Source organism: Anas acuta, chromosome 7 (genome assembly GCF_963932015.1).
Source record: "Anas acuta chromosome 7, bAnaAcu1.1, whole genome shotgun sequence".
Lineage (NCBI taxonomy): Eukaryota > Metazoa > Chordata > Aves > Anseriformes > Anatidae > Anas > Anas acuta.
This window is the reverse complement of record NC_088985.1, coordinates 32,152,141-32,179,275: the sequence shown is the minus strand read 5'-3', so window position 1 is coordinate 32,179,275 and position 27,135 is coordinate 32,152,141. Positions and strand designations below refer to the sequence as shown.

Sequence of the window (27,135 nt, the reverse complement as noted above, 5' to 3'; positions counted from 1 at the left end):
TCTTTTACTGTATTAAGATGAAAGAGTATTGTCTTTGAATTCTGCTTTGACTTCAAAGAAGATCTCTACAAAACCAAGTGAATAGGGCTCTGACTTAGAAATAAAATGTCAGGAGCAGCTTGCAGGAAGGACAGGAGCAGAGAAACTACTTGTCCTGAAGTGTAATCTGTTAATGTTGCTTATTACCATGGCACAACCACAACAGGAATGGATCAGATATTTTTTGTAGCACCAGAAGATGACATTTGAAGGATACTGGAGTTTTAGGAATCCTTTAAAAGCCTCCTTCTCCTTCGGTTCTCATTGCAGGGGGATGGCACTGTGCCCCAGAAAACAGGTAAAGGAAGGAGATAACGTAGCGAGCTGGGAGAGAAATCAAAGGCTCTCTTTGAAGCTGACCTTCTAGTTTGCTGTGCTGAGCTTATATGACTGACAGGAATGGAGGTGGGAGGAGCGCAAGTTAGGCTTGGGACACAAACAGAACCTGGGTGGGTAAAGACAGGCTGAAGGGAAGAAATGGCTGAAGTAAGAAGAAGATTAGAGAGGACTGAGCAAGGAAACCAGGCAGGACGAGATTTTAATTGGTGAATGATGCCAAAGCACTGGGTTGATTTGGGGGAACGAGGATGGAGCACTGACTGTGAAGTTTGATTAAGACAGGGCCTCTTGCTGCTCTGGTAATAACAGTCATCACGTGGGCTAGAGGCTGGTGTCTGCCTGGGGCTTTGTTCCTTGGCTAAGAACACAAAAAATCTCTCACACTTCTTATTTCTGATTTAAGTTTGTCTGCAAAACCTCTTGCATTTGTATTATTCCTTTCACTCTGAAGTATTTCCGGAATGGGACAATTTGGCCTGCTGAGATATTGGAAGGGGTCTGACCCTGACCAATGCAGAATGGAAAGTGGGGAGCAGCACCAGATTCACAGGGTACGTTGATCAGGGTATGTGGCAGAGCTTCCTTTAAGTACTCGATTAAAAGCAAAGCAAGAAACCGGGCAGTAACTGCGATAACCAAAAAGAGACTCGTTAAAGCCTTCCCCAGCATGTCAGCTTATTGAAATTGAAAGTTTTAATGGACTGATATTTCCCTGCTTCTCATATTTATGGAAAGACAGCGATCCGGTTTAAAACTTAGACCTGGTGAATGCATTATTTTCCAGCAGGGGGAACTATGGATGCTGTTTTTCTGTTTCCAGAGAAAATACAAAGAATGAGGAAGTTGATATCCCCTATCTAATACAAAACAAAGACTAGGCGCCAGCTCTGTTGCTGCGTGCTGATGGTTCAGGCCAGCTGGATATGCGGTGCCCAAATTATTTCCAAGAATGTCTTAGATGTGACAGCAAACAAAAAAGCTGTGATGGGGAAAGCTTTCCTACTATCTGATTGAAATCTCCTAGAAAGACTTATTTTTGAAACAGCAAGAGAAGCTCTGCCTTAAGCTTAAAAGCATTTTGCAGGACTAATCATCAGAAGGCAGCAAAGCATTACTCTGTAGTGGAGCTCATACTTGTTCTCCTCCCCTTTATGCACTGCTTTTCTTGTACAATTCTTGTTCCATCCTCCTTCCACTCCCTCAGTCTCCTTTCCCCAAAATTGTCTTGTGGCTATCACAAGGTATCCTAAACCCCCAGTAATCTGCCACTCACTACTAGTGATCACACACATACAGCCGTTACTCAAGAAAATATCTGACTTTGAGTATTTCAGTTTTCCTGCTTTTTTCTCACAAAACATCATTCCTCCGTGCTTCAGCCCTGCAGATGACTGGCTCCACCTCTAGGCGAATGACAGTTCACTTTGCAGGATGATCTGCCCATCAATGTTTATACTGTGTTTTTTTTTTTTTTTTTTATTTATTATTATTGTTGTTGTTATGATTATTATTATTAATTATTATTTTGCAAAAAAATCAAACCAGAATGTTTTGTTACATGGATGGTTCTTTGTAACCAGCACAATGCTGCTGTTACACATAACTGGGGACATTCTATAAAACTCCCATACATATATTTATGCCTACTTGTATTGGTAATGTCCCTTTAAAAAACAAGTTGATCACTATTAAGAAAATCCTTTTTTTTTTTTTTTTTAAAATGACTAAAATTGTTGTGCTTTTATACCCAACACATCTTTGTATTTGAATTCTCAGGTTACAAAGTGGAAAGGGGAACCTGGATACCTGGATCAAGATTTAAATCATAAAGAAATTAGTGCAAAAAAAAAAAAAAAAGCATCTTCAGATTCTCAGAAACCATTACATGATGTATTCTATTATTTAGCTTTGTTTAACTGGAGCTGAAGTTTTCACAGACTCATGCATATTCTCTGAATACATTGGAAGAAAGAAATGAAATACTTAATGACACAATAAACAAATTGCTCTGAGAAGCCTTGAGTTTCATTTTGCTTTTAGTCAAGGAGCACTTGTTTGATAAATGGTGTGCTTTTAGAGGGCTTACAATAGCCTGCACACATGCGCAGAGACGTAGGATGGCAGAAGATTACCAGGAGATAATGGAGCAAGTCAAATGAGAAAACATGATGAAACGGCAGAAAATTTACATGCTGTTTTGCTTCTTCCTTTTGCCTTAATAAAACTGGGGCTGTCGTGTTTATCGCCAAATGATACCCTATAAGTATGTGCCACTGGATGCACTTGTGTGGGTAATGACCTGCACAGCGCCGCCTGCCCCGGGGGAGCGTGCTGACATCTAACGCCATAAAAAACAGCCTCAGTGAAATGTCCTCTGCCCTCTTTTGCTGTGTTGAATTCACCAGTGCTGATGAAGAGCCTAAACCTGTTACATGGGAAAATGGTGTGCTGTGCTGTCCTGGGAGCTCCGGATGGCAATGGCCCGGAGGCACACAGTCCCTTGGTCCAGGGGTTTTAACCACACTTTTTGGACTGGCTGATGAAAGACTCAAGAAACAACCAAATCAATAATAGCCAATAGGCTTTATTTTTTAAGTGTGAGTTCCTTTTGATATTGACTTATAGTGCCGAATAGTCTGGGCATGTCCACAGTAAGAAGGATTAACTTGTATCACATGCCACAAAAATGCTTTCAGTGCGATTATGCTAAAAGAATTGTGCTTTGTATCAGTGCTGTAAAACTGAATCCAATGGGCAAAATACATGGGCTGTAAAATTACGGGATACATTCGCCATCCATCTTTCTGCCTTTCTTCAGTCTTTTTCCTGCCTGTTCCCATGGGCTGAACCCAGAGCTGTCCTCACATCCAGGAGCTGAGCAACACAGACCTTCAAATAATTCTGTCTAATAGTTTTGGAGAGAAGGTAACACAGGGAGACCTGGCACTGAGAGGTAACTGGACACAGTACATGGAAGGTCTGAACCATCAGTCCTGAGCTCCTGGACAAAAGGGCAGAGAGTTTGTGGGGTGAGGGTGCAAGGTGAGGCTGGTCAGGGTAATTAAGCCCTATTAGTGCATGCAGGGCCCGCCATCAAGCACATATCGTGCAGGGAAGGTGACCACTAGTGGAGAAGTAGGAAAAATCTCAGCAGTCACTGTGCTTTTAATATGTTGCTGACACTGGTGGCTGGGCAGAGAAAAGGGAGCCGGCTGGGAAGTAAATCTGCATTATAAACAGCTTCACGCAGTTCTGGGTCCTGATCTCATTGTGTCTGGAGAGGAGGAACGCAGCCTTATGTACTGAAGGACATAAGCAGGTATACACGTAAACCTAATACATAAGTTTTCCATTTACCCTTGTACAAATTATCCCATGGAGGTTTTGCATAAACCCCCAGGGTAGCCACGAGCAGAGCACAGTGTGTCCTCTATGACTTTTTTGGAGTTTCAGGGGGATATTTTTTGACTCTGGCACAACACAGGGATGAAACCACTTGTCTCTTCTTGTTTGTCCCCGATAATCTGAAGTTTCATTTAATTTCTCTTGAATTAGCATCTTCTACTAATACTTAATGTGACGTGCAAACATTTTCCTCTATGAATTTCTGTTTTGCTCTGTGCAACAGGAACATACCTATGTATGTTTCTTGTACATCACAGGGGTAGAAAGGACAAATAAATGCCCTGAAGCACTGTGTCTGGCTGTGACCAGCAGCTTGCACACTGCTGTTCACTGGCTACATGGAGGGCGGGTGCTTCTCTCCCCCACCATGGCTGTCAGTGGGCACCAGCACGCCCCTGCTCTATGGGGAGTGCACAGCTGGGATTTCTTTACTTCTAAAATATGCTGCTTCTTTGGATTTCTTCTGCCTGTGGGAGATGGCAAGGATGATTTCTCTTTGTGCAGTTGATTTCAGCTTGTGCCGTGTTTCCTTCCTGTTCAGAAATCAATACTGCTGATAAAATGTGAGTCATTAAATCATAAAATGCCTTTAGTTCTCAAGGCCTTATCCCACAAGCTACGAGATTGTAATATAATGAGACAGATGTGTTTGCAGTCTGTATATAGTCAAAGAAATGCTAAGGGTCATCTTTCCATAGCCTGCCTTGTGTAGCCTGCACTTGCTCGAAAATTGTTCACTGATCAGCTTGCCCTAAGTGCTAGTCACTGCTGGAAGGGGACTGCCACAGACTGCCAGGCTTCAGAGGGACGAGTGGTTCACGGAGCCTGAGCAGGTCACCTCCTGGACACTGCCAAAATACGTCTCAAAAATAACAGGCACTTGAACCTCCCTTGTCCATCCTCCATCAGTATTCTGCAGAGGGCTATCTTATTTGCCATGGTAAGAGCAACATTTCATGCTCCTCCTGACGGAGCACTGTTTAAGGATCTGCTTAGCATTTGTATTTACTTCTTTTCAGAAGTAAAATCTTCCTTTTTCCTATGGTGTTTAGAGCCAGAGCTATAAATCTGGAAAGCATTTTACCTGCTGTGTTAGGACTTGATTGAAATCCCATTTAAATCAATGAAAATTTTCCTATTGACTTCAGTGGACTATGCACTTGGGAAATAAGGAAAAAAATGGGTTATTTTAAAATAAAAATTGTATTCATCTTATACTGTTTAGCATCAATAGCAGGAAGCATTATGTATATCCTTTATTAATAGGCTTCATGTAACATTTACCTGCTACCTCCACGAGAGGAAAGGAAAAAGAAAACAAACAAGAGAAGGAGAGAAGAGAAGCTGAAGCAGATACTCGTCTAGATAATTAAATATGGATTCAGGAGTTTGAAATAAAAGTGTTGTTGCAGATCTGACATCAGCATGTTGCTTTGTGTGCTAAAGTACTAATAGTCTACCAACGAGCTAATTACAATAAATACAAGTCACACATCTCCAGGGATTTTATGGAGATGTGAAGATGCTCTGGAAGCTCTTATCAAAACTGCATTTGTATGTGGTGTTCTCAATTAATACTGAATAATTATACTCATATACTTAATAATTATAGTTGTGGTATTGCAAAATATAATTTTGCAAAGATCATATTTAAGCCTAAGTCAAACTTTCACACACTGACGAGGAAAAAAGGAAACAATACGGACAAGTCTGAAGTGTATGCAAAACCAGGTGTTCGTTAATGATGAAATATTTGACAGTGCCTTTATCGGCATGCAGTCGTGTTTAAATAGCATGAGCCACAGATTACTGTTTCAGCTTGCCACTTGCTGTATGGGAGGCAAGAAAGAGCTCCTTGTTTAATTTGTAAGATGAGACAGCTCGTTGCATAAGGCAACAGAGGAGGCTACACAGAGAACGCCATAGTGAAGTACTCCCCAAGCTTTTTTGGACTTCTGCCACAAGGAAGTGCAGTGAGTGTAGTCATGGTGCAAGGAACGTTGTGAAATGGATTACAAAGGAAATGTACCTTTAAAGATCATGGCAAAGAAAATTAAAAGACCCAAGCTGGCCAGTAAGTTACAGAGACAGCAACAATAACAGGTGTGTGCAACACGAGGCTATGAAACAGAATATAAAAAGTACTAGAATTGAAAAATACTGTGTTTGTCTTGCCTTTTCTTACTGCTCTTAGATGTTAACATGAGAGTTTCTGAAATTAATCAAGATAAAAACTACTGATAAGTTCCTGATTTCTCCTCAGGTCATGGTGTTCTTAAATACTGGCAACCTGAGCGCTGCTGCTGGGATCAGTGGAAGTGGATGAGTAGGAGGCTACAATGGAGTTGCTTTGCAGGTTGAGAGCACAAACACGTCTTTCTTGACGCAGTGAAGATATGCAAACCTTTCTCGTGTTTCTTTGTAATTATCAGAAAATTACAACACGTAGCTAAGCTAAAAATGGTTTGCTGCTTTAGCTTTCAAAGTTTAATATTCACTGTGACTCCACTGATATTTGCACGCTATCTCACATCCTCCTCAGCAAAAGATGCAGCAAAAGTGACGAACAGAAACAACAAAATCCCGTCCTTTTTCCAGTTGTGTTTAAGTTGCAGGCAGCAACAGGTCAAGCACCACAACAGGCGTGTGAATCCCTCACCTGGGCTCTGTGTGTGGCGCACCAAGGCAGTCTTTGGTCCCCGAGCACTGCGTATTGGTGTGAACAAAGCTGTGGTGGTCACAGAGTTAGATCTTTATAACTGAGGAAAATACTGGTAGGTGAAACATAAATGTAAAGAATGCAGTGGGGACAAATTGGGCTCAAATTCAACTCAAAAGAGCACTGTTACGATGCGCAGTGAAATCAATGGCACCTGCTGTCACGAAATAGGAAAACTTTGTGACAAGGTAAAATAGGGTGGACACCTCTGCTTTTAACAACTTTATTCGCGTTGCTTTGCAGAGAAAAGCGAAAACCCACACAGCAGAAGTCCATTTTCAGTAAAAAAACAAACATCTCCTGGTGTCGTTTCATCCATGAAAGCAGCCAGAACCTTCGATTGCGAGCATAAACAAGCCCTGGAACATTTACGCTTGAAGGAAAGGAGACAATTTATTCATTATTATAAATCTGAGCGAGCTCGGGACAACACAACCACCCCCGGCCAGGCCTTGCGCCGCCTGAGGGGCGGCCAGCACCACCCCCAGCGCTGAGGCCGCCTCCTCCCCTTCCCCACCCTCTGATGGCGGCGGGGCCACCCCTCCATAGGAACTACACTTCCCAGCCTGCCCGCTGGAGCCCGGGCTGTCGCAAATTGTCGCCCTGCCCTGCTCCTCTCCTCACTACGCGGCCGGGCCCCCGCGGGCCGTGCCCGGAGCCGAGAGCGGCCCCCATGGGCGGCGGGCGCTGAGCGCGGCCAAATGGAGGAGGAGGAGGAGAGCATGGAGGAGGAAGGCGGCGGAGGAGGAGGAGGAGGAGGAGGAGAAGCCGCGATGGACGACCAGAACCACAACAACTGGGGCTCCGGCGGCGGCTACGAGCGGCACCTGCTCGGGGACAGGCTCCTGAGGGGGTCCCCGCCGCTGGCCGGGCCGGCAGAGGCAGCGCACAGGGGGGCGGCCGCGCCCGGCGCCGGGGCCATCGCCGCCGCCATCAACATCAACGCCTCCACCTCCAAGTTCCGTGAGTGGGGCTGCCCCCGCCGGCATGGGGAGGGGGTCGGGGGGCTGAGGGGCTGTGGGGAGGCGGGTGAGGGGTGGGTGGTGGGGACGTGGGGGCTCCTTGTAGCTCGGGAGGGGCAGGGGAGGTCTCGCTGCTGCTCCTTCAGGTTCTGCTGGCGTTTACATGAGGTGTTTCTCTAGGCAAAGGAGGCCCTGTTGTCTCATGGCTCTCAAAAAGCACACATTTGGCTCATATGTTCCTGTAACCAGCGATTGCCATGCTGAAAGTTTGATGGGAATCGCACCATTCTTCTTTCTCTCCTATTTTTTCCCCCTCCCCACCAGCTGACCCCCGTAGCTCCTCAGCTTCGGAGCCGACCAGGAGGCAGAAGTTGGGTTTCGTGGCTCCCTGCCCGCCTGGGTTTCGTGGCTCCAGGCTCGCCGCCAAGCCCGGCTGCTTTGAAGCCGAGGCTCCCAGATTCCTGCAGCTGCCTGGCTCTCTGCCGGCCTTGCCGTCAGGGCCCCAGGTACCTGAGGGTGGCTCGGAAACACTCGAGGAGGTTGAAACGAAATGTCACTTGGCCTCGCTGAAGTGAGCTTCACAACTCCCAGTTCAGAAATTTAGGGGTTGAGCTTTTCCTCCTTCCTTTCACTTTCCTGAATGAAAGTGTGAACTTTGGACCTTCCCCGGATGGGAAGGTGAGTTTCCGTCTAGTCCAGGGCTATCATCGGGGCAGAGGAGAAAGCTCTGCGTGATTTTGCTGCGTGTGTGGCTTCTGGGTTCTCGTTTTCACTTCTCCGGCCTTGATATTCCCAATGTGACAGCTGTCTCAGTGATATTCAGCATTTGTTAAGCCTTGTAAAATACAAAACTCGGCGAGGTAATACGGTCAGTACAGCTTTTTTTTGTACACATTTGCCTGTTGTTGGTAGCGTTGGTGTGTGTATGTGAAGGACACAAGTCTGGTGATGTGGTACAGGTGCTGGGCAGGGATCCTGCATGCTCTAATCCTGATGCTCCTGGGGATTGACCCCTCAATCTTCTCTTTTTAATTTCCACATATGGAAAAAGAGCGAGAGGTCACTTCAGAGGTAAACACTCAGTGAGGAGGGAGGCAGCGTGCGAGTTCTGCCTGCTGTGTCTTCCCAGTGGCAGAGTGTGCCTGCAGAAGCTGCTTGTCAGGCTTGAGCTTGGTTAAGAAAGTTTGTCTGGTCTTTCCTGCAGGAAGAGGCCCGACATAAAAAGGGCTCCTTCCCTGCCTGTGTCACGAAGCAGAGCACGAAGCAGTATTCAGCTTGGTTAGGTTGTCCTGCAGGTGAGCTATAAGAGCACAGATGGCTGACAGCTTCCTGCGGTGCTGTCTGTGGTAAACTGGAGCTCCAGTGATGTTCAGGTTGGTCTTCCCATCCAGATTTTTTCCTCCAAAACAAAATAAATACATTGCTATATTTTAGTATATAACTACTTAGAGCTTACTGCTTTTGTTCATGTTTTTGGTCGCAGACTACAGCAGTCAAGCGGGCCCTTTTTTGGTCTAATTCAGCTTGCACATTAAAGGAGGAAGAAGATTAAATGGAAACTTCAAAATCTTTCTAGGGGAGGCAAATGCATTTCTCCTCCCTTGAGATTTGGGTGAGACAGAGAAGTAAAATCAGAAATCAGGTATCATAATGCATAGCTCATTTAATAGCTTTTGTTCTGGTTAGAGCAATGTAAGACAATTTTCCATGTTGTAGTAAACTTATAACTAAATCTATTTACATTGATTCGATTCAATCATAGCCAAGGATTTATAAAGTGATGCTATTAAGAAAAATAAAGGTCATAAGGGGGGAAATCAGAGCAAGAGCTTTTAGTACTCCAAGGGAAACCACTTCTTGTTAGCAATGGCAGCATACCCTAATTGGGGGAAATGCAGCTTTCCTTTTTTCATCCTTTTCAAGCAAGGGTGATTATGAATGTATTTAATGCCAGTCTCATTTCGGATGGGCACGTGAGGCTGTGAGTGTCAGCATATCCCTTAAATCTCTGCCTACCCTGTTGCATAATGTAGTTTAATACAGCATAGACAGATCGTGTCAGGAAAAAACAAGGAGTTTAACACTTCTTTTGCTAACCAGCCTTAGTGCAGACAAAGGAAAGTATCACTAAACCCAGGAAAGAATTGAAGGCCGCAGATTCATGGACTTGCTAAGGTTTGCTAGGATGTTTCAGGCAGGGTTTACAGGGAGTCTCCTTGGCAAGTGTGTGTGAGAAGTGAGGAAAAGAGAAGCGTGGAGCTCCAGTGGTGGCCATGAGATTGTAAATTAGTGTCAGGCACGTGTCTGCAGTTTCTACTCTTGTACAGAATACTTTCGGAATGTAGTGAGCATTGCTAATTAAGCAATAAAGCTTCATATATTTCACTCTTGAGGTGAAATAATCAAAACTTCTGAGAGATGTCTTGCTTCTGTTTTTATTGACTGAGTAAATGACGGAAAATTGACGAACCAATGCCTGCTTAGTTGGCAGTAGGTTGGATTCCCTTACACCTATGCCTTCATCGCTTGCTTTTTTAGCCATAGCTTTAAAAGGACAGCTTTTCTATGCGACTATAGTAAACTTTTGGAGTATGTGTTCAGGTAAAGTTGCCTCACATAAATAACAGAATCAGTGGTATCGCTGATTTATACTATTATGCCATTCTTCATGGTCTGTGCCTCTTACCTTTCTAGCATCTTTTTTTGAGCTATGCAAAAAACGTGAGTTCGTAAGTTTTTCTTATCGCTTTTCTGGGCGATGTATGCCTACTCTGGGATTTTTTTTAACTTAGTGTTTTTGCCATTTTGCTTGATATCTTGGAGCTGGCTGTATTTCAGTTACAGCTGTGATGCTGAAATATCTAGGCTATCATGAAGCTCATGCATATTCTTTTTCACCTAAGTGATTTCACTGCTGCGTTTGACTTGCACAGGTTTTCTTTTGAACTTTTTAGTGTGTGGAAAAGCATCAGTTGCTTCTCTAGCTTTACTTGTGAAACATAAATCACTGGAGAATATTGGCTTCCTTTCCATTGAATCAGACTCGGGTGGGGCAGGGAGAGAAATCAAACTTGCTGTAGTTGGATAAAATCATGCATTCTAGCATGCCGTGTTACAAAATGCCTGTGTCACTTCCCAGAAATGTAAGTCTCAGGGAAATGAAGCTCATCTTTTAGAATCACCCTTGCCTTGCAAAATGGAAATGGAGGCTGTTGGACAAATTTCTTTTAAATCTTGAGTACCTAGTGTAGGGAAAACTTTAAGGATGTCATCCTAAAAAGATGTGAAGAAAAAAAAAAAAGAAAGATGTTTTCAAAGGGTCCATATTTTTTCATTCTTTCTTTCCTTCTGTTTGTGGCTCCTTTTCTTCCTGGCCTTGAGGTTGTTCTTGCAGAGTCTGTAACTGTAGGATACTGCTTTGAGCCATCCTTTGCTCTTTGTGTGTGTGTTTGTGAAAATAAAAGGGTATTGCTGGCTTGTGGCAGCTGGTGAAACTTGAAAGGAGCTTGTTTTCTGGACTAGGAGAATAAAAATAGTGATTGTTCAATGGGTAGTCCTTGGACTCTTAACTTTGTAAACATTGCGGTTGGCTTATTTTCAGAAACGAAGTGTGGAAATCAAATGAAATAATACTTGTAAGAGTCTTTTGAATAAAATCGACGCTTTTCTAGGAAGTTACTTGGAACCCATGAGTGTTTTCCCTGCAGACCTGCTGGGGCTTGTCATAAGTGTTGTGACCTTTATCTGTGGAGTGCTTCTACTGGACAGGCCTTCCTACCTGCCGCCTCCTTCTGTTTCCACGTTGTTAAAAGAAATGCTTACATTGTGCAGTGTTCTCTGTTCTTCCTTGCTTCTTTTCTCTTAAACGAATAGAACTTAATGTGTTAAACCAGATGTGGGTGTTACACATTCAAATCCGCAACCAACATTTGGATTGATATTTCTGCTGACTGCGGTTCAGTGTTTTCTGCGGAGCAGCACTTCTGCAGAGATCCACCTTTTCTGGGTAACCAGGGGAAATGCAAATCCTCAAAGTCTGCTACTGAGTGCAAGTGGGAGTAGTAAGGCCCCCGGGTGAGTAGTAAGGCCCCTGGGTGGGAGCTGCCCCAGGCTGGCACCCTGCAAGGGCTGAGAACTGGAGCAGATCCTTGTCAGACAGATGGACAAGGGGTGAATTTTCCCCTTCAGCAAGGGTTCTGGCTGGGATGCCCTCAAAAGGCTCATGGTAGGAGTAGTACCTGCTCTTACAGGTAGTGATTGCACACTTTTCTTGGCTTTCACCTCTCTTTAGTCTATGTCCTCTTCACACTCTTCTTTTCGTCATGATGCTGTTAACTGTTTTGTCCAACTTCTTTGAAATTGTTCTTAGTAATGCTGCCAACAGCGACCTACCAAGCCCTCATGGAGATAACATGTTGTAAATCTTGCTCCCCAAACCCAGCAGTGAATGTACATTGAGACCCGTATTTACACTGAGTCCCTATTCAACGTAGTTCTTCTGTGCGGTGCCTAAACCCGGCAGTTTGGGGTGGGAATTATCTGTAGTCTCTGTTCCATGTAATGCTGGCCCACACATGGTGTTGAAATGAAGAAATGCCCTCAGATTTCCTGGAGTACATAGTTTTGAGGTTAAGTACAGTTTGTGCTGTTAGTTACTGAGGTTTTTCTTTTTGAGTGGCTGCTGTGAAGCAGTGGTGGTGTGACAGGCCAGCAGGTAGGTCTCTGAAGGGAAAGGTGCTGCCCCTTCTAACGTGGCTGCTGCTGGCACTGAGCTGCATATATGAAGGTAGTTCAGAAATCTTCTCTGAAGAAAAAGAGCATAAAACTCTCCTGTGCCTGTGGCTTGCGCAAGAGGGTGCAGGTGGGAAGCGCTGGAGTAAAATCAGGGAGTGATGGTGCTAACGTAAATGCCTCCTGTGGGGAAAAGGAAGATAGAGGGGGAACTGAAACGCAGATCCAGAAAAGTCTCCCAGGAGCCTAACTGCAATTGAAGGCAGAGGGAATTGTGTAAGCTTTTAGGCCAAGGAAGCTGTTGGTGTCATCTGAGGCTCGTAAAATTCATACAGCTGCATGGAAGGACCAGTCTGAAAACTCGTCAGTCTTGGCCAAAGCTTGCTCTTCTGCCTGCGAGGACTCGGTGGAATTGTTGCTTCTGGGCTCTCACAAAGTTCTCTAACTTAGTAGTCAACTGACTTAAATGTCTTAGTAGTCAACTGACTTAAATGTCAACTGTGTTTAATACATTTTGTCATGCTAAAATTCCTAGGAGTTGATTATCTTTGTTAATTTTCCCTGCCTCTTAGGCCCCTACAATTTATCCAAGCACTGATTTGGCAGCTTTTCTGATTTCTTATTATTTTCTAAATAAAAGGATGCAGATTCAAGTGTGGGCTTTATTTTTAGGTGAGGTTATCTTAGCAGAAGTGAGCTGTTCCTATTTTTTTTTTTTAAGGCCAGCTTATCAGTGCAATCAGAATTGCAGCTAGTTCACTTGGTTATGATCTTTTGGCTGAAGCTGTACTAAAAGAACCACTAATTGTAGCTTTGTCTTTTCCTTGTAGTAATGAATGTTATAACAATTGAAGACTATAAGAGCACATATTGGCCAAAGTTGGACAGTGCCATAGATCAGCTTTTAACTCAGAGTCCTGGTGACTACATCCCTATCTCCTATGAACAAATATACAGGTAAGGAAATCTTGTAAGTGTTTCATGACCTTTTTTTTTTTTTTTTTTTTTTTTTTTAAAAAAAAAAAGTAAATGTTCTGTCTTGCAGCCTATGCATATGTTGTTTTTGTATTTATGGGGAGGGATGAGGGAAGGTTATGTAAAGTACAATATTTTTTAAATAGTTGGAATGGGTAACAAATAAATACCTTGATATCCCATGTTAATAGGAATAAATGCTAAAGAAGAAAATGTGTAAAATGTTAACATTAAAGTAAGCTCTACCACAGCTGCTTAGCATCATATATTAAGAAATGCATTGAAGTTTCAACATCCCTTTCCTCAGAGGGGAAGAAGAGAATGGCATGATAGGTGTTTGACTTGACATGACAAAACAACTTTTGAAACATTCAGTAGGATTCAGCTTGGTGCAGTAGAAGCGGGGGAGTAAGATGAAGCAACTGATATTTCTGTATCAATTGTCATTTGTGTGCTTTGAATCAGTAGATTGGGTCTGATTCCCCTCTGACCAACCATCCTGCTGCATGCATGTGTGGTAGAGCTGTATGAAGGACTGGCATGCAGTTCAGTGCCTTACATCTGCTTTCCTGCCTGGAGAACACTTGATTGTGCCTGGCATGGAGCTTTGCTTTACTTTGCTTTGAAAGGAATCTATTCATTCACCAGAACTGCCCTGCAGACTGAGCTAGTGCACAGTTGGGAATGGCAGGGGGATGTGCTTCAAAGCCATGCTAGCGCTCTAGACAAAGATACTAAATGCTTTTGAGACCTGACAGTTTCTTATGAGAGCGACAGAAACAGGTATTTTTGTTTTGTAGGTGACATGTATCCAGGCTGTAGGTGAACAGGATAGAAAGTGGGGAGCTGCTGCTGTGTTTACTGACCCTTGCCAGCAGCACAACTAGTAGTCTAGTGTTGCACCCTAAGGAATAAGGCAGGCAGTTCTGGAGCCTTTCAGTTCTACTGTCTTCTGCCCTCTTGCTCGTAGCCACTTTGTCTCTTGTTTGGGTTAGGGAGCCAGATACAAGACTGGCAGGTGTTCGGTCTTCCCTCTTATCTCCAATTAAAAACTTCAGTAAAATTATTCTTTTCAGACTTTTGGAACTGCGGTTGTCGGGACTTAGACATCAGCGTCTGTATAGCAAATAAGGGCGGTCAGTTTGGTTTGAGATGCGTTTTGCAGCTTGAGTGTAAGCAATGAAAATCCTCTCCCCAGCTTGAAATCGGCTATGTGCAAACAGGCATTAAAAACAGTTAACATCTAATAATACTTGTCTGTAATTAAGAGTAGGTGTGCTTTTAAAAAAAAAAAAACACATATTAAAGGAGTAATAGGTTTTAAGTTCCTCCTATTTAACCCTTATACGTCAGGGTGACACTTAATGCAGTACTGTGGTAATGCATAGATGTCTATTGCATTAATTTTTACTATTATCAAAACAATAGGTTATAATTTAGTGTTACTCATAAAGCTAGCGTGTCAGTTCTAAAGTTTTCTTTTGAAATTATGTCTGTGGGTGTAGCTACTCTGACACAGCCTCTTCCAGCTGAGAGATTTATTTACTTAATTTTAGAGTGTCCTTTTGCTTGACTTACAGTCTAGACAAGCTAGATTGAAGATGGAAGAAAAAGAGTTCCTTTTCATTGAATTTATTGATGATGCTTGCTTGGAGTATTATAGAAAATATGTATCAGACTTAGGATTTAGATCGTCTGTTTCTGTAGGCTAGTTCTTTACTCTGAAAAATAGGCTGTTTTTTATCTCAAGTGGTTCAAACAGCTACATATCTGCAATTTTTTTTACAGTGAAATTGAGCTGAATACAGTGGCCTTTTTGATCATCTTTGTGCTGAATAAAGGAATCAAGGTTTCTATAACGCAAACTTGAAATGCATTAGTAGACACACTAGCTAGTGTGTTTGTGATAGGTGGTAACTGTAGGTGTCTACTCCACAGCAGTGAAAGTTGGGAGAGAACTTTTAAGGTGTGTATACAGATACTTACCGTGGATCAGCTTACACATAAGTTATCAAAGTGTGATTTTTGACTGTTTTCATCTCTGAGTATAGTTGCTTCCTATCGAAAAGGTTTAATATTGACGGAAAGTTGTAATGGAAACTGAGATAAGGGAAATGTGAGCAGTTAAGTTTTATTTTGTCAGCCCTTTCCTAAGGTAATGCAGTTAGATCAGTGTTGTTCAAGACAACTTGCAAGTCTCAAATCTCCATACCTCTCATTAAACGTTGATCTCCTAATGTCCTGCTTGAGTCTTCCCTCTTTGATAAGATGCTTGGTTATGTTAAAAGACTGACAAGCTGGTGACTTCTTTTGGGGTAATAGCAGGGCAAGGATGAATCACAGAGTCAGCCTGCAATCAGGAACTGAAAACAGGATCTGAAAATGGGGAAGTAACCTCTAAATAGAAGTGTTGAGATAAAAAAGCACAAATGCCCTGCATGTACATATGAAATCTAGTGTTTGGCTACAAGAATGCCTTGCTGAAGTAAGTGTAGTGATAGCGCATGTAACGATAAGCAGATGCACCCTAAAATTCAGTTTAGTTGCAGAGTTATAAATGAAGCTGTTAACTTGGGGAAGTGGCTATGCACTGGCTAGTTATTGAGCAAGCTGAAGGTCATTTGTTGTTGACATGCTGGGTGGTTTACAAGAGATCACAAAAGTCTTTCTGGCTTTCCTTACCTGTGTTTCTTTCTTTGATCAAAATTAAATTCATGTTTATGCTGTTACTAGCTTGTTCCAAAATAGGATCTGCCATTGATAGACTTCATGTGAAAGAAACAGGACTTCTTCTACTATTATTTAAATAACATTAAACTACAGATACACATTTATTTTCCCAATATAATAGGTGGGATGGTGCAGGGTGTGTTTTCTAAGAAGTGGTGTGGCTTGCCAAATGAAAAGACTTTGCATAAGGATGAATAAAGTAATTTTGGTGCCTTTGAAGTTGTCAAAGGTATTAAATAAAAACTTCTGAAAGGTAAAGGAATGTTCAATCTGTTAAGGATAATCTGCTTGTAAAACCTTCCAGAAGACTCACAGTGGCAGTTACTGAATGAGAATGTTGGATAGGCCCTTGAAGTCTTGGAGCTGGTACCTAACCTCTCCCTTGCATTACAAAATTACAGTAGCCCTTAGTTGTTTTAATCCCTTTTTTATTTTCATTTTTATTTTTCAGTTCATTTTCCTTTGTAACACCTGCTCTGTAGGGAATTGGAATGTAATTATTCCCATAGAGGGACGTGATGCTGCTGTACCATGTCTTTAGCCTTTAGGTACTACTATAAGTATAAAGTATTAAAGTCTGGGATCTGGACCTGGCTGGAAATGAGTTGGTCTGTGCATGTTCTAAGAGCAGTCTCTGGGCTAAACTGCTTGCTGCCGCAGTAGGGAGGGGAGAGAAGGTCTGGCTTGCCCAAGATATCAGGTGAAGTCTCCCTTTGCCTCTTGATTTTTGGCAGCTAGCTTTCAAAGTGCTGACTTAAAAGAATGAAAGCACTGAAATAAAATAAAGCTGCTTGGTGCTGCTAATGCCCTGGAGATGAATACTGTAACGTAACTTGGGGCTGAAAATAGTGTGTGTGTGTTCATGTGTATATCCATACCTGCACGTATGGATATGCACACCGTTATATGTGTGTATAAAGATATACAAACAGTTTGGCAACTGCTGTAAATGTGCTTTCAGTACGTGGACTCAGTGCAGATATGCTGCTATTGCAGTATGAAAACAATTAAATGTTCTAATAAAGCAAAAGTGGCACTGAAGAACAACAGTGTTAATACAGCCAAGCCTTCATGGAATGCAGAATGAAAGTTTTGTTGCTCTTTCTCTGCGTCTTTGTTTATTATGAAATATATATATATATATGTATATTTAATTTAGGATTTAAGTCATAATAGATGGAATAACCTGCATAGGTCTTTATTTTTAGGACTTTTTGCTGCTTCTGTTTAAAGCACTAGTATGATTTCAGTACAACATCTCTGACTGCCTGCCAGTGGTGTCCATCTTTTAACAGGGGTTTTGCCCTAGGACGTATATGTATGATAATCCTTAAAACTGCTTAGTTTTCTGGGGACTTTATTCACATTATTATTTGTGGGGGGAGAAAAGCCAGGACTAGGAGTGTGCTGTTGACAGAGTTACCGTGCCTGTTCAGAAGTACACTCTTGAGAGAATTCATTGTAAGTTAAAGCCAAGTTGGGTGGGGGCAAGTGGCGATGGACACTGGGGCCTTCAGGCAAGACCGAAGAGTCTGCTGGAGCTCATTCCAAGCTTAGGGCTGTATTAAAAAGTTCAGCAATCATTCAGTTAAACCTGTTAGCCTCTAAGTTGAGACTTGAACAAAATATTTTGAAGTCTGTTATCCCTCATTGCAAACTGTTGTGAGTTCATCGTTTGTTCCTATATTTGTTTCTGCAGTTGTGTGTATAAGTGTGTATGCCAGCAGCATTCGGAACAGATGTATAGTGACCTAATAAAAAAGATAACTAACCACTTAGAGAGAGTCTCAAAGGAGCTGCAGGTAAGAAGCTGCACAATCTAATTCTATCTTTCCTGGGATCTGTGACTATATTGCAGCATGTAGATGGCCTATGGAGGGGATTGCCATTAAGACTAATTTATACTAGTTTACTAAATTGAGGACTACTTAATTCACTGCCTGACAGAATAGCAACTGCTAGGTCTGGTTGTATAGCATGGCTTAGCCTTAGAGAGATGCTCCGTGTGGATGGAGAGCAATGCCTAGCATTTAATATCATGGAGAATTAAAGACTGGAGAATGGGAAATCTATTGTGTAATCTAGTATGTAAATACTTCAGTCAAACATGATCCGAGCATGTGACATTGATGTCTGCCATTGCTGTGCTAATCTATATAAACTGTGGCCTTTGTGTCTCAAAAGCAGCACAGAAATGAAAATCTAAAGGAAGAAGTTAAAGTGAATTTAATATGAATTGTGAAATACCAGTTATGAATAACTGCATATGAAAATCGTGTGCTACAATTTATTCTGCATTTTTCTTGCCTATCTGTAGATGTCAGTGGTTTACAGCAGTCCTAAGAGAACTTGTATATCCCTATCCTCTCTACATCTTATTTGTGCATCCATGTTTGTTTTCATGTATGTTCCTTGTTGAAAATTACCTTGGGACTAGAATTTCCAGACACATTCTTGACATTGTTATCACTCTAGCAACAACACTGTTTTATTTCCTTACAGCTTTGTCACTTTCAAAACTGGTGTTTGAGTTCTGTACTGACTTGTGTTGAGTCAAATAGATGCGTCAAATGAGTAGGAACCCTAAACTACGGCAGCTTCTTTAGTGCTTCTAATAACTGAGAGCTAATTTCAGTCAGTCAAAAGCAGTCTTACTGCCGTTAACTGCAGCAGGTACTTCTGTCTAAACATGTGTGTCTGTCAAAATACACATCCCTGTGATCATTCTGATGTTCTTCTCCCTTGTCACTCTACTCCCTCTGTTGCTTTCCTTATAAAAATAATAAAAAGCCAGCAAAGCAACAACCTAAACTTGATGGATATGGTATTTGGGACAGTCTTTGACTAGGAAATATATAGGTCATCTTGAGCTAGATTCTTTGCTGCTTCTTTTCTGTTTTACTATTTCTCATTTCTCACACAATGGCATTCTCCTCTGTTCTGTAAAAAATCTGCTAAAGCAGACATAATATATTTAGAATAAAGTCTTCCCTTGGTCCTGCTGAACTGGTGCAGCCTGTACATTTTTTCTCTGATTGTGAGAATGAGGAATCATTGCAGTTGTATGGGTTGGGCTAGTGCTTATGATACATCCCATAGTAGTGTGGTATGCTACTTTGCTTTGAATTTGGGAATACCTCAAATTCTTTTCTGGGTGGTAGTCCTTGATTGATTTTTCTTAAGTTCTGAAACTAACTGAGCAGCTGGGTTTAAAGGTCGCTATATACATGCATTAACTTTTTCTGCCTAAAACCAAGGTTGTCTTCTGAACATCTGTTGTTAGAAGAATACTTGAGACAACTATTGAATGCAATCTTCGTCTTGCAAAAGGTTTCTTATGTAGGTTAGACACGCCTTATGGCGGGTGGCAAGACTGCTGTCATATGGCGCGATATCATCTTTGAGTGACTTTGTTTTTGGATGGTAAATCCAGCTTTTTTGAGCTGCTGGAAGAAAAACTTGTGTGCCTTAAAATCTGTTCCATAAAGAAGCTGTTTTGACTAGAGACTGTCAAATTGTCTCTTAAGAAATTACTGCATTGTATTTTAATATTCTTATCTCTATGATCTTAATAGGTTTTGGTGATGGTTAGTTCCTTTATTGGGTTTAATGATGAAACATGGTGCTAGGTCTTTACCCAACCACCACCAACAAAAAATTTATCTTGTAAATGTTGGTCCTGTGGAAGTTTCTAGTTCACACGGGCAAGCAATAAATACATACATAGTGTGAATCTTCTTAATGTGCAATAAGTGGTGGTTTGCTAACTCTGAGAAACTCACTCCACCTGCCAACAATATTTAACCAAATTGTGGAGTTCTGTGTAGTTGTCAATGTGCAACTTAATGCAAGATGCATAAATATTTTTGCATGCAGAGAGGCACAAGTAGCCTGATACCGGAATATTGATTTTATGTCAGAAAGCAGATGCCATGTAAACTGAAATGGCAGGCAAATGCAAAGTGATTTTGGATAAGCCAAACAACTTATTTGCATAGAAATGCAACAGTTTTATGGCAGGTGGATTGCAGAATATCTGTGTAACCAACATGCCAGAGCAAGCTGTTTCCTACAAGAACAACTCAGCAGCAGCAAAAGCAGTAAAACTGTCAGGTACCAAATTGTGAAGCATCCAAGTGCACTGGTCAGACTTGCTCTTGCTTGTTTCTTGCTGTGCTGGAGTTTATCCTCTTTCTTTGTGGCATTCACTGCAGAAGTTCCTTTTTTTTTTCTCTTCTCCTTCCTATGTGCTTCGCTCTCAGCTTGCCTGGTGAGCCTGCCTCTGGCTGAAAGCAGATGGGTGGCAATGGGTGAGGTTGGGCTGGGTGTCCCCTGGTCATCCATCCCCTGCTGACTTTGCTCGTGGTGACTGCACTCCCTGAGCACTCCCCAAGGTCTGCCCCCTGGGTTTTCAGCCCGAGAAATTAATTAGCTGTGCTGGGGGAGGCATTATGAAAATGTGAGTGTGCTGATGAATGCTCTGCGTGTGAGGCATTGGGTGAAAAGCAGTGAGCATTACCTGCCGGGAGGTGCGTTTAAATGAGATGAATTACCAGGTGTTGTATCAGCAGCCCTTTGAGACGGGGCCTCCTGTATCTCAGGACGTTTCCAGCTCCCTCCTGGCTACACAAGGAAATGATCCCTCTTCAGGCTGCTTCATGGAGAGACCATATCTGAGCGAGGATTGCCTTCCTTTCCTGCAGTGGATGTCTGACCAGTTTCTCTGCATGAGTAAGGATGTGTTGCCACATGAAGCTTCCAGTAATTAAGAGAACGAAGTTTCCCTAACCCCTGAGTTGGTCAGAATTTTTGACTATTTGTGTTTAGGAGGAAAAAGAAAAATTGGTTGGCTGTAGAACACACAAACGAACATATTTCCTGTTGTCTTGAGGCTTATGACGCCTGTCCGCATATTGATGATTTTTTTTCAAGGTGCTTTATTTGGAAACATTTTATTGGTAATGGACATAGCCCATTATGTTGTGGTTTAAAATAATGGCAGCTGTTTTCGTGGGTAAGTGCTGAGTCATTCAGAGGTATGAGATAGGGTGGATACACAGACATACTTTCAAACTAAATGCATTTGTTTTTTTAAAACAGTAAAACTGTATTTGCATTAATGACGAGTGCTTGGCCTAAACATATTCTCCTGTGCTCTGATAGTCATTTAAATCTAATTACAGTGTCCATCACGTATCTCTTCATCAAATGACACTGGGAACTATTTTAAGAATTGACCCATGGTTGGCCCATGATAAAAGTACTTTTTTTGTGCAAGCGTAGTTAAGTATTTTTGTTTTAGTTAGAAATATCAATAATTCCTTTAGGAAATGACTGAGAGCTGAAAAACAATTCTGTCACATTATGCATGGCTTTTATGTCAAAGTAAAAGAGAAAAAGGGATCTATTGATTTTAAATCCTGACCAGAAACAGTTCAGTTCACCAACTGTAATTCCTATGTTCGGCGAAGTTAATAAGTGAAACATTAATCTGACGGTTACTAATCTGATAAACACAGTGAGGCTGTCAGAGGCCAGCTTCTGAACTTCAGATTAGGTTCTGAACTTCTTTGTTCGTTTCTTTAGAAACAGTTGTGTAACTTTCAATATTTTTCCTGATTACAGGAGTAAAGCGTGAAGCTTCAAGTGGCTTGTCATGTTTACCTTGTGAGCCTTACTGTGTAGTCAGGTGCTATAAAATGCAGCCAAGCAGAGCCTTGAGTGAGTGGTGAAACTGAACTGTGGGCAGTGTTCGGTACCTCACAGCACTTCTTCATATTTATACCTTAATGTAATTTACCCCAAAGAGTTCTGCAGATATGTTTTGCTTTACTCATAGTAGTTTCTTGAGCACTCTGTAGGAAACAAATCTGCCACCACTATGTCCTGCCTATAGGAAAAGAGCATAAATAGATGGGGAAAAACGGAGGTGAAAACTTGCATTTTCTGACTGTTTTCTTACTAGGTATGATAACTATTACTGCTTCTTGAAGTTCTTTAGCATCAAGTGTACAGCTGGCTACTCTACAGTACATTTTTAAAAGAGGAAACTCAAACTGGCCAATTATCTGGTCTATACTATTTCCAAGGGAGAAAAATACCATTCTAGTGCCATGGGCATCCATCCATCAGTTTTTCCAAGGAACATTGCTTAACCATCTGTGAAACAAGCTTTTAATGCTGCGATCACACCCAATTGAATCAGATCAAATGAATGGTAGCTGAACTTTTTTATCCAAAGCCAGATGTGGTAGAAATGCGTGCATCTTGATGTAGATAACAGAAAGAAGGCTGTTGACTTGAGACAGAGGTAGGGATCACCATGTTGCCAGAGTTGCCAGCAGCAATCCCATTGTTCCAAGCAAACTAACCTAAGGAAAGCATCCTTGCCTGCAGCTTTTCAAAAAGGCTGAGATCCCTGCAGTTGCTCTTGCTTTCTTGTCCCACTAAACCAAGGGCAGCAGACCCTGGTGTAGTTGCAGAAGGGTGTAAGCAAATGCAGCACAAGCGAATGTGTATGGATTTACTGGATGGAGAAGGTTCTGCAGATTTCTTAGGACTAAACAGTTTTTACAGTGCTTCGGTATCATGTAGTTTTGTTTCCCAGACGTATTGAATGGAAATGGAAATGGCGTGTACCTTTGAAGGATCATGCTCTAAGACAATTAGGAGTCTTTAATGATGCTGTAGAGCTCGAGGGCAGACTTGAAAAGGATGACACAGTCTTTGAATGAATTGTACTTTGGCTTGATACCTGTTTTTCATAAGAAGTTTCGATAGCACGTTTGTCTAGTGACACAGACCTGGGGATCGCATATCTTGTCCACGGGACAAAGTAAATAAACGATACTTTACTGAGGAAGAACAAAAGCTGCCTTAAAAGACGCAGACCTCTTACATGAAGAACAAGTTAGTTTGTGTAGTTAGAGCTGTTCTCCCTTTTCACTTGGCAGGCGTGGGAGAGATTCTGCAGCGTGTGTGCTGGCTTTTTGGCAGTGAGTGTGTTCCCAGGAAAATGGAGCTGCCCATTCAGTGTAAGAATGCAAGCTTTACCAAGTATATTGCTGATCGTGCCAGATGAGTGTTCATAAACAGATTAGCTTTGTGTTCTCAAACAAAGACCTGTTGTCATCGTTTCTCTCTTGTGAGCCATTTCTGAGTTGTCTTGAGCCAGCAGCTTCTCTTCTGATGTTTGTTCTTTCATATGTTCTGTCAAAGTGTGATATTCAAATTGGAAAACAAAAACAAAAACCATGTTTTTCATGTATACACAAGTTCATTGAAATGACTAGATGGTAGATTTCAGACAGGGCAAGGGTAACGTTGTGTACCAGGTCTCTTAATGCTTGTTTTCTTTGAAGACATCTACATCTTGTGTCATCCTTTCTCAAATGTCTTTTTTTTTTTTTTTTGTTAATTCTCATGTCTCTTAATGCTGAGGTGTCGACTGTGATGTGCAAGGAGATGTGTAAATGATGTCCTTAACATCAGCATTTCACTGCAGCCATAGCATTTTCTGCTAGGCTCAAAAGCAAGCTGAAGATGTTAAACAAATGCAGCCCCACCACAAATTGAGAAGTCCAACCATGCTTTTGCTGCTTCTGTGAACAGGCACGTTAAATGGTTGCTACTAGAAAACTGTTCTTAACCCTGTGAGTGTTAGATGAGAGCAATTGTAGGAGAGGATTTAAGCTGTTTCCCCATACAGAGGCTCTTGACAGAGGGACTGAATTGCCAGATTGATGGGATTCAGAGTGGGGTGTGGAGGAACGAAGGTTCTTCTTCTTTTCAAGACTAGCAGCACATTTGTCTTTTTCTGTTTGAAGAGCTGCTTTCATATGTCCCTCAGGTACAATAGGATTGTTTTTTTAAAGACTTAATATTTTCTGGGGGGTTGTAAGGAGTCAATGTCTTCCTTAACTTTCCCCCCCATCTGTAATTAAAGTAGCCGAATGGATGTGTTGTTGTTTCTGGACTAATAAGACCCAGAGTTAAAAAATAAATAAATAAAAAATAATAAACCTTAGTATAATCAGTTTTTCTCTTTTTTTTTTTTTCTTTTTTATTTCTTTCTTTCTTTTTATTTTTAATAATGGCTATGGCAGAATGTATACAGATTTTAGATGCATGTCTACTCTAGTGGTGCCAATTTAATGGAATAATCTTAGCAACATCTATTTACTTGTGACAGCAAACGTTCAGCTTGGTGCCACGCACTCCTGGTTGTTTGTAAAATTAATGTAGTTTATATAAAGCTAGTCCCACTCTAGTTATTGTCTTAATAATGTGAATGTAAGTATGTGGAGGAAGTTCTGCTGGTGAAACAAGCAATTGAGATCAGGCTGGCGGTTTGGAGCCGTACAATAACACCCTAATGAACAGAAAACAGCGAGATGTTTGTTTTCCCCATGCGGAGTACAGAAATTCACAGATGACCTGTGAAAGCACTGCTACTGAGCTCTCTTTGGCCTGTGTTATTTTTTTCCTCCTTAAGTTTACATATCAAACAATAATTGAGGAGTGTTTGATGGTCAAGCTCTTGCTTTGGGCACAAGGAGAATGGAGCAGTCAGGGCCTTCTTGCTAGTGCCTTCACTGCGGGGTTGTGAGGGTTGCCACAAAACAATATCATAAAAATAAAGCTCTCTGATAACTGCTCTGCCAGTGTGAGATACGTTAAGGTCCTGACTGCTTTCCACAGGTTAAGACTAAGCCTGAGCATTTTGCCTGATGCTAGTGAGTGCTTCCCCTGGGGCTTTAGGACTTCTCTCCCACTCCCTCGTCTTCACCCAGAGCAGCTGTTTTCTGCTCGCCTGTAGGGTGGAGGGAGCCAGCAAGTCAACAACTTCAGGTATTCTCTGAAGGCTTGAGGTTGTTCCCAGAAGGTGGTTGGGTGTGAATTTGTTTTTCCTCTCTTAAAACTGCTCTCTCAATGTGACACAGGCTTTGTGAAGTGAGCAAACAGGTTTCTGTGGAGGAAAAGTTATCGAACCTTAATGTCCCCTGTAAAAAGGAACTGCAAGCTGGATGCGTTCTGCAGGATAAAGGCTGCACATGCGACTAAATGCTTTACTGTCCAGACAACTCCAGTCTTTTTCTTTAAAACGAAGAGTGCAAACTCGGTGTGAGAAGAGCAGCACCCTGTGTCAGGCTATTGTCTCCTTTTGTTTGATGTGTTCTTTGAAACAGAACTTTCTTTTTTCTTTAATCTCCTAAGTTGTATACCGAGTCGTTACAAATCAGAGAGTATAACCATATTTAAAGTTGAGGTTAGAAAGGAGGGAAGCAAGCATACACGTTACTTAGAAATGCAGATTTCACTGCATGTGATTTGCAACAAATTGTATATGTAATTACATATGAAAAGGAGAACCTGGAGCTCGCTGCTGTGCGTTGTTGGAATTTTCAACTAAAATTTGTTTGGCCGCCCCTGAGAACTGCATCTGCAAAAAGATTAAAAACTGATGATCAAAATGAGGAATAACCAGATACAACCTTTGGCAACGACACATGGAATAACATTCTTTATTCCTTTGCCAGTTTTGCTTTCCTTTCTGAAATGTCTGCTCTGTATCTGCGTTTGCTGTGAAAATTACCCACATGTTCATCAAGCATGTTAAGCAGGGAAGCTAAAGAAGCTAATACGAAGGAAAAATGTTTCATGGCTTGAGAGCACTTAATGGAGCAAAAAGTCAGTGTGAACTCTTAACTATGTTATTGGGGCCCCTGCTTGAACGCCCGTGCAAAGGTTGAAAAATCTGCTTCTAAAAGCTAAGAGCTGGAAGTTCCCATAAGATGCAGCCAGCCTGGAGCACTCCTCGCACCGCAGATGCTTGAGCTTGAGAAAAATCTTTCAGCTTGTTTTCTCGCAAGGTTTGGGTTGCTGCTGCATTTTTCATCCTTTCTTGCCCAGTGCTGTAGGAAAGGAAAAACAGTGCAAGAGAAGAGGAGGCAGCTTGTAAGCAGGCAGCACTTTGTCCTGGGGTGCGTGCAGGGCCCTGAGCAGAAGCTCTGGCTGCTCATCCCCTGCCTCTGGAGGGATGAGGATGGCAGGAGGTAGGCAGCAGCAGAGTGCTGTATGTGGGCAGCTTGGGACAGAGCGGGGAGAAGTGGAGGAGCACTTTGCCCCATCCACTTCCATCCCTGGCTGTGTAAGTGCACTCCTGAATGCTCTAATGTGGCTCCCCGGTGCTGTGAACCAGGCAGTTATGAAACAAGCCATGGTTACTGCTTCCCATTTTTCTGCTTCCCCTCTCAATTTAACTCAGCTTGCTGTGGAATAAATCTTTATAGCTTCCTTATTTTTTTTTTCTTCTTTGAGACCGCTGGCACTCTGCACAGCAAATAGCAGCGCTGTCACTGTGGTGCCTGACGTAAAGTTGGCACCTTCAGGTTTTGTGTGGCAGTGTTTTGCCTGGGACTGCACGGCGGTGCTGTGTGTTGGAGGACTGCTCGACACCCTGCATATTTGCCTTGCCTTAGGTGACCCAGCAGAAACTCAGAAACATTTTCTGTGCAGGGCAGTGCTCCCTGGAGCTGGGGGATGTGCTGCATGCCAGGCAGCTGCTTCACGTCACCCTGCTGCCTTGGAGCAGGAGCCCGCGGGGGGATCGGTGCACACACCACGGCACTCGATGAAATCTCATTACGGACCCTAGACCTGACAGGCAGCTTTTTCAAAAAGAATGTTTGCTCTTTAATAACTGTTTGTATTTGCATATGCTAAGTACAGGTTTGTCCTAGGCACGCTGTAGTGCTTATCCAATACACCTTTTGCTAGGCACTGACACGGAGTCCTAGGCAGAAACCTCTTACTGGTGAGAACTTCTTTTTTGCTGGAGGGAACGATAGCAGAAACTCTGGAATGCTGTGTGGCTTGCTTTGTGTAGGTTTAGTGTATCAAATACTTGGTAGATCTTGGAGTTTGCCATGAAAACATAGCCTGTACTGTTCCAGATCTTTCCCTTGTTCAAATGACAACCTGACTTTTATGGTTTCTTGCAGGCCAGCCCTCCAGATCTCTATATTGAAAGATTTAACGTAGCTCTTGGACAGTATATGGGAGCATTGCAGAGCATTGTGCCTCTTTTCATATATATGGTAAGTTTTAGAAAATTCTTTTCAAATAACATATGTCCATGTGCATAATGCTGACTGAAAGTGAAAAGAATAAAATGCAGCTATAATGGTTTTTCTTACAAAACTTGGGAATCATGCCTGCTTTTGCCTAGAGTTC

At 42.2% G+C, this 27,135-nt stretch overlaps 1 protein-coding gene and 1 long non-coding RNA gene across 2 annotated transcripts in view; both read left to right on the top strand.

Moving 5' to 3' along the window:
* Positions 1 to 2,525, top strand: part of LOC137859638 (uncharacterized) — a 30,370-nt gene extending 27,845 nt beyond the window's left edge. The window contains exons 3-4 of the long non-coding RNA XR_011098426.1: positions 830 to 929; positions 2,155 to 2,525. This is a non-coding gene — a long non-coding RNA (uncharacterized lncRNA). The remainder of the gene's footprint in view (positions 1 to 829; positions 930 to 2,154) is intronic.
* Positions 2,526 to 7,016: 4,491 nt separating this feature from the next.
* Positions 7,017 to 27,135, top strand: part of CACUL1 (CDK2 associated cullin domain 1) — a 46,855-nt gene continuing 26,736 nt past the window's right edge. Inside the window, exons 1-4 of the mRNA XM_068688957.1 lie at positions 7,017 to 7,465; positions 13,026 to 13,152; positions 17,600 to 17,702; positions 26,904 to 26,999. Coding sequence (XP_068545058.1) covers positions 7,204 to 7,465; positions 13,026 to 13,152; positions 17,600 to 17,702; positions 26,904 to 26,999 — 588 coding nt within the window. The 5' untranslated portion in view covers positions 7,017 to 7,203. The remainder of the gene's footprint in view (positions 7,466 to 13,025; positions 13,153 to 17,599; positions 17,703 to 26,903; positions 27,000 to 27,135) is intronic.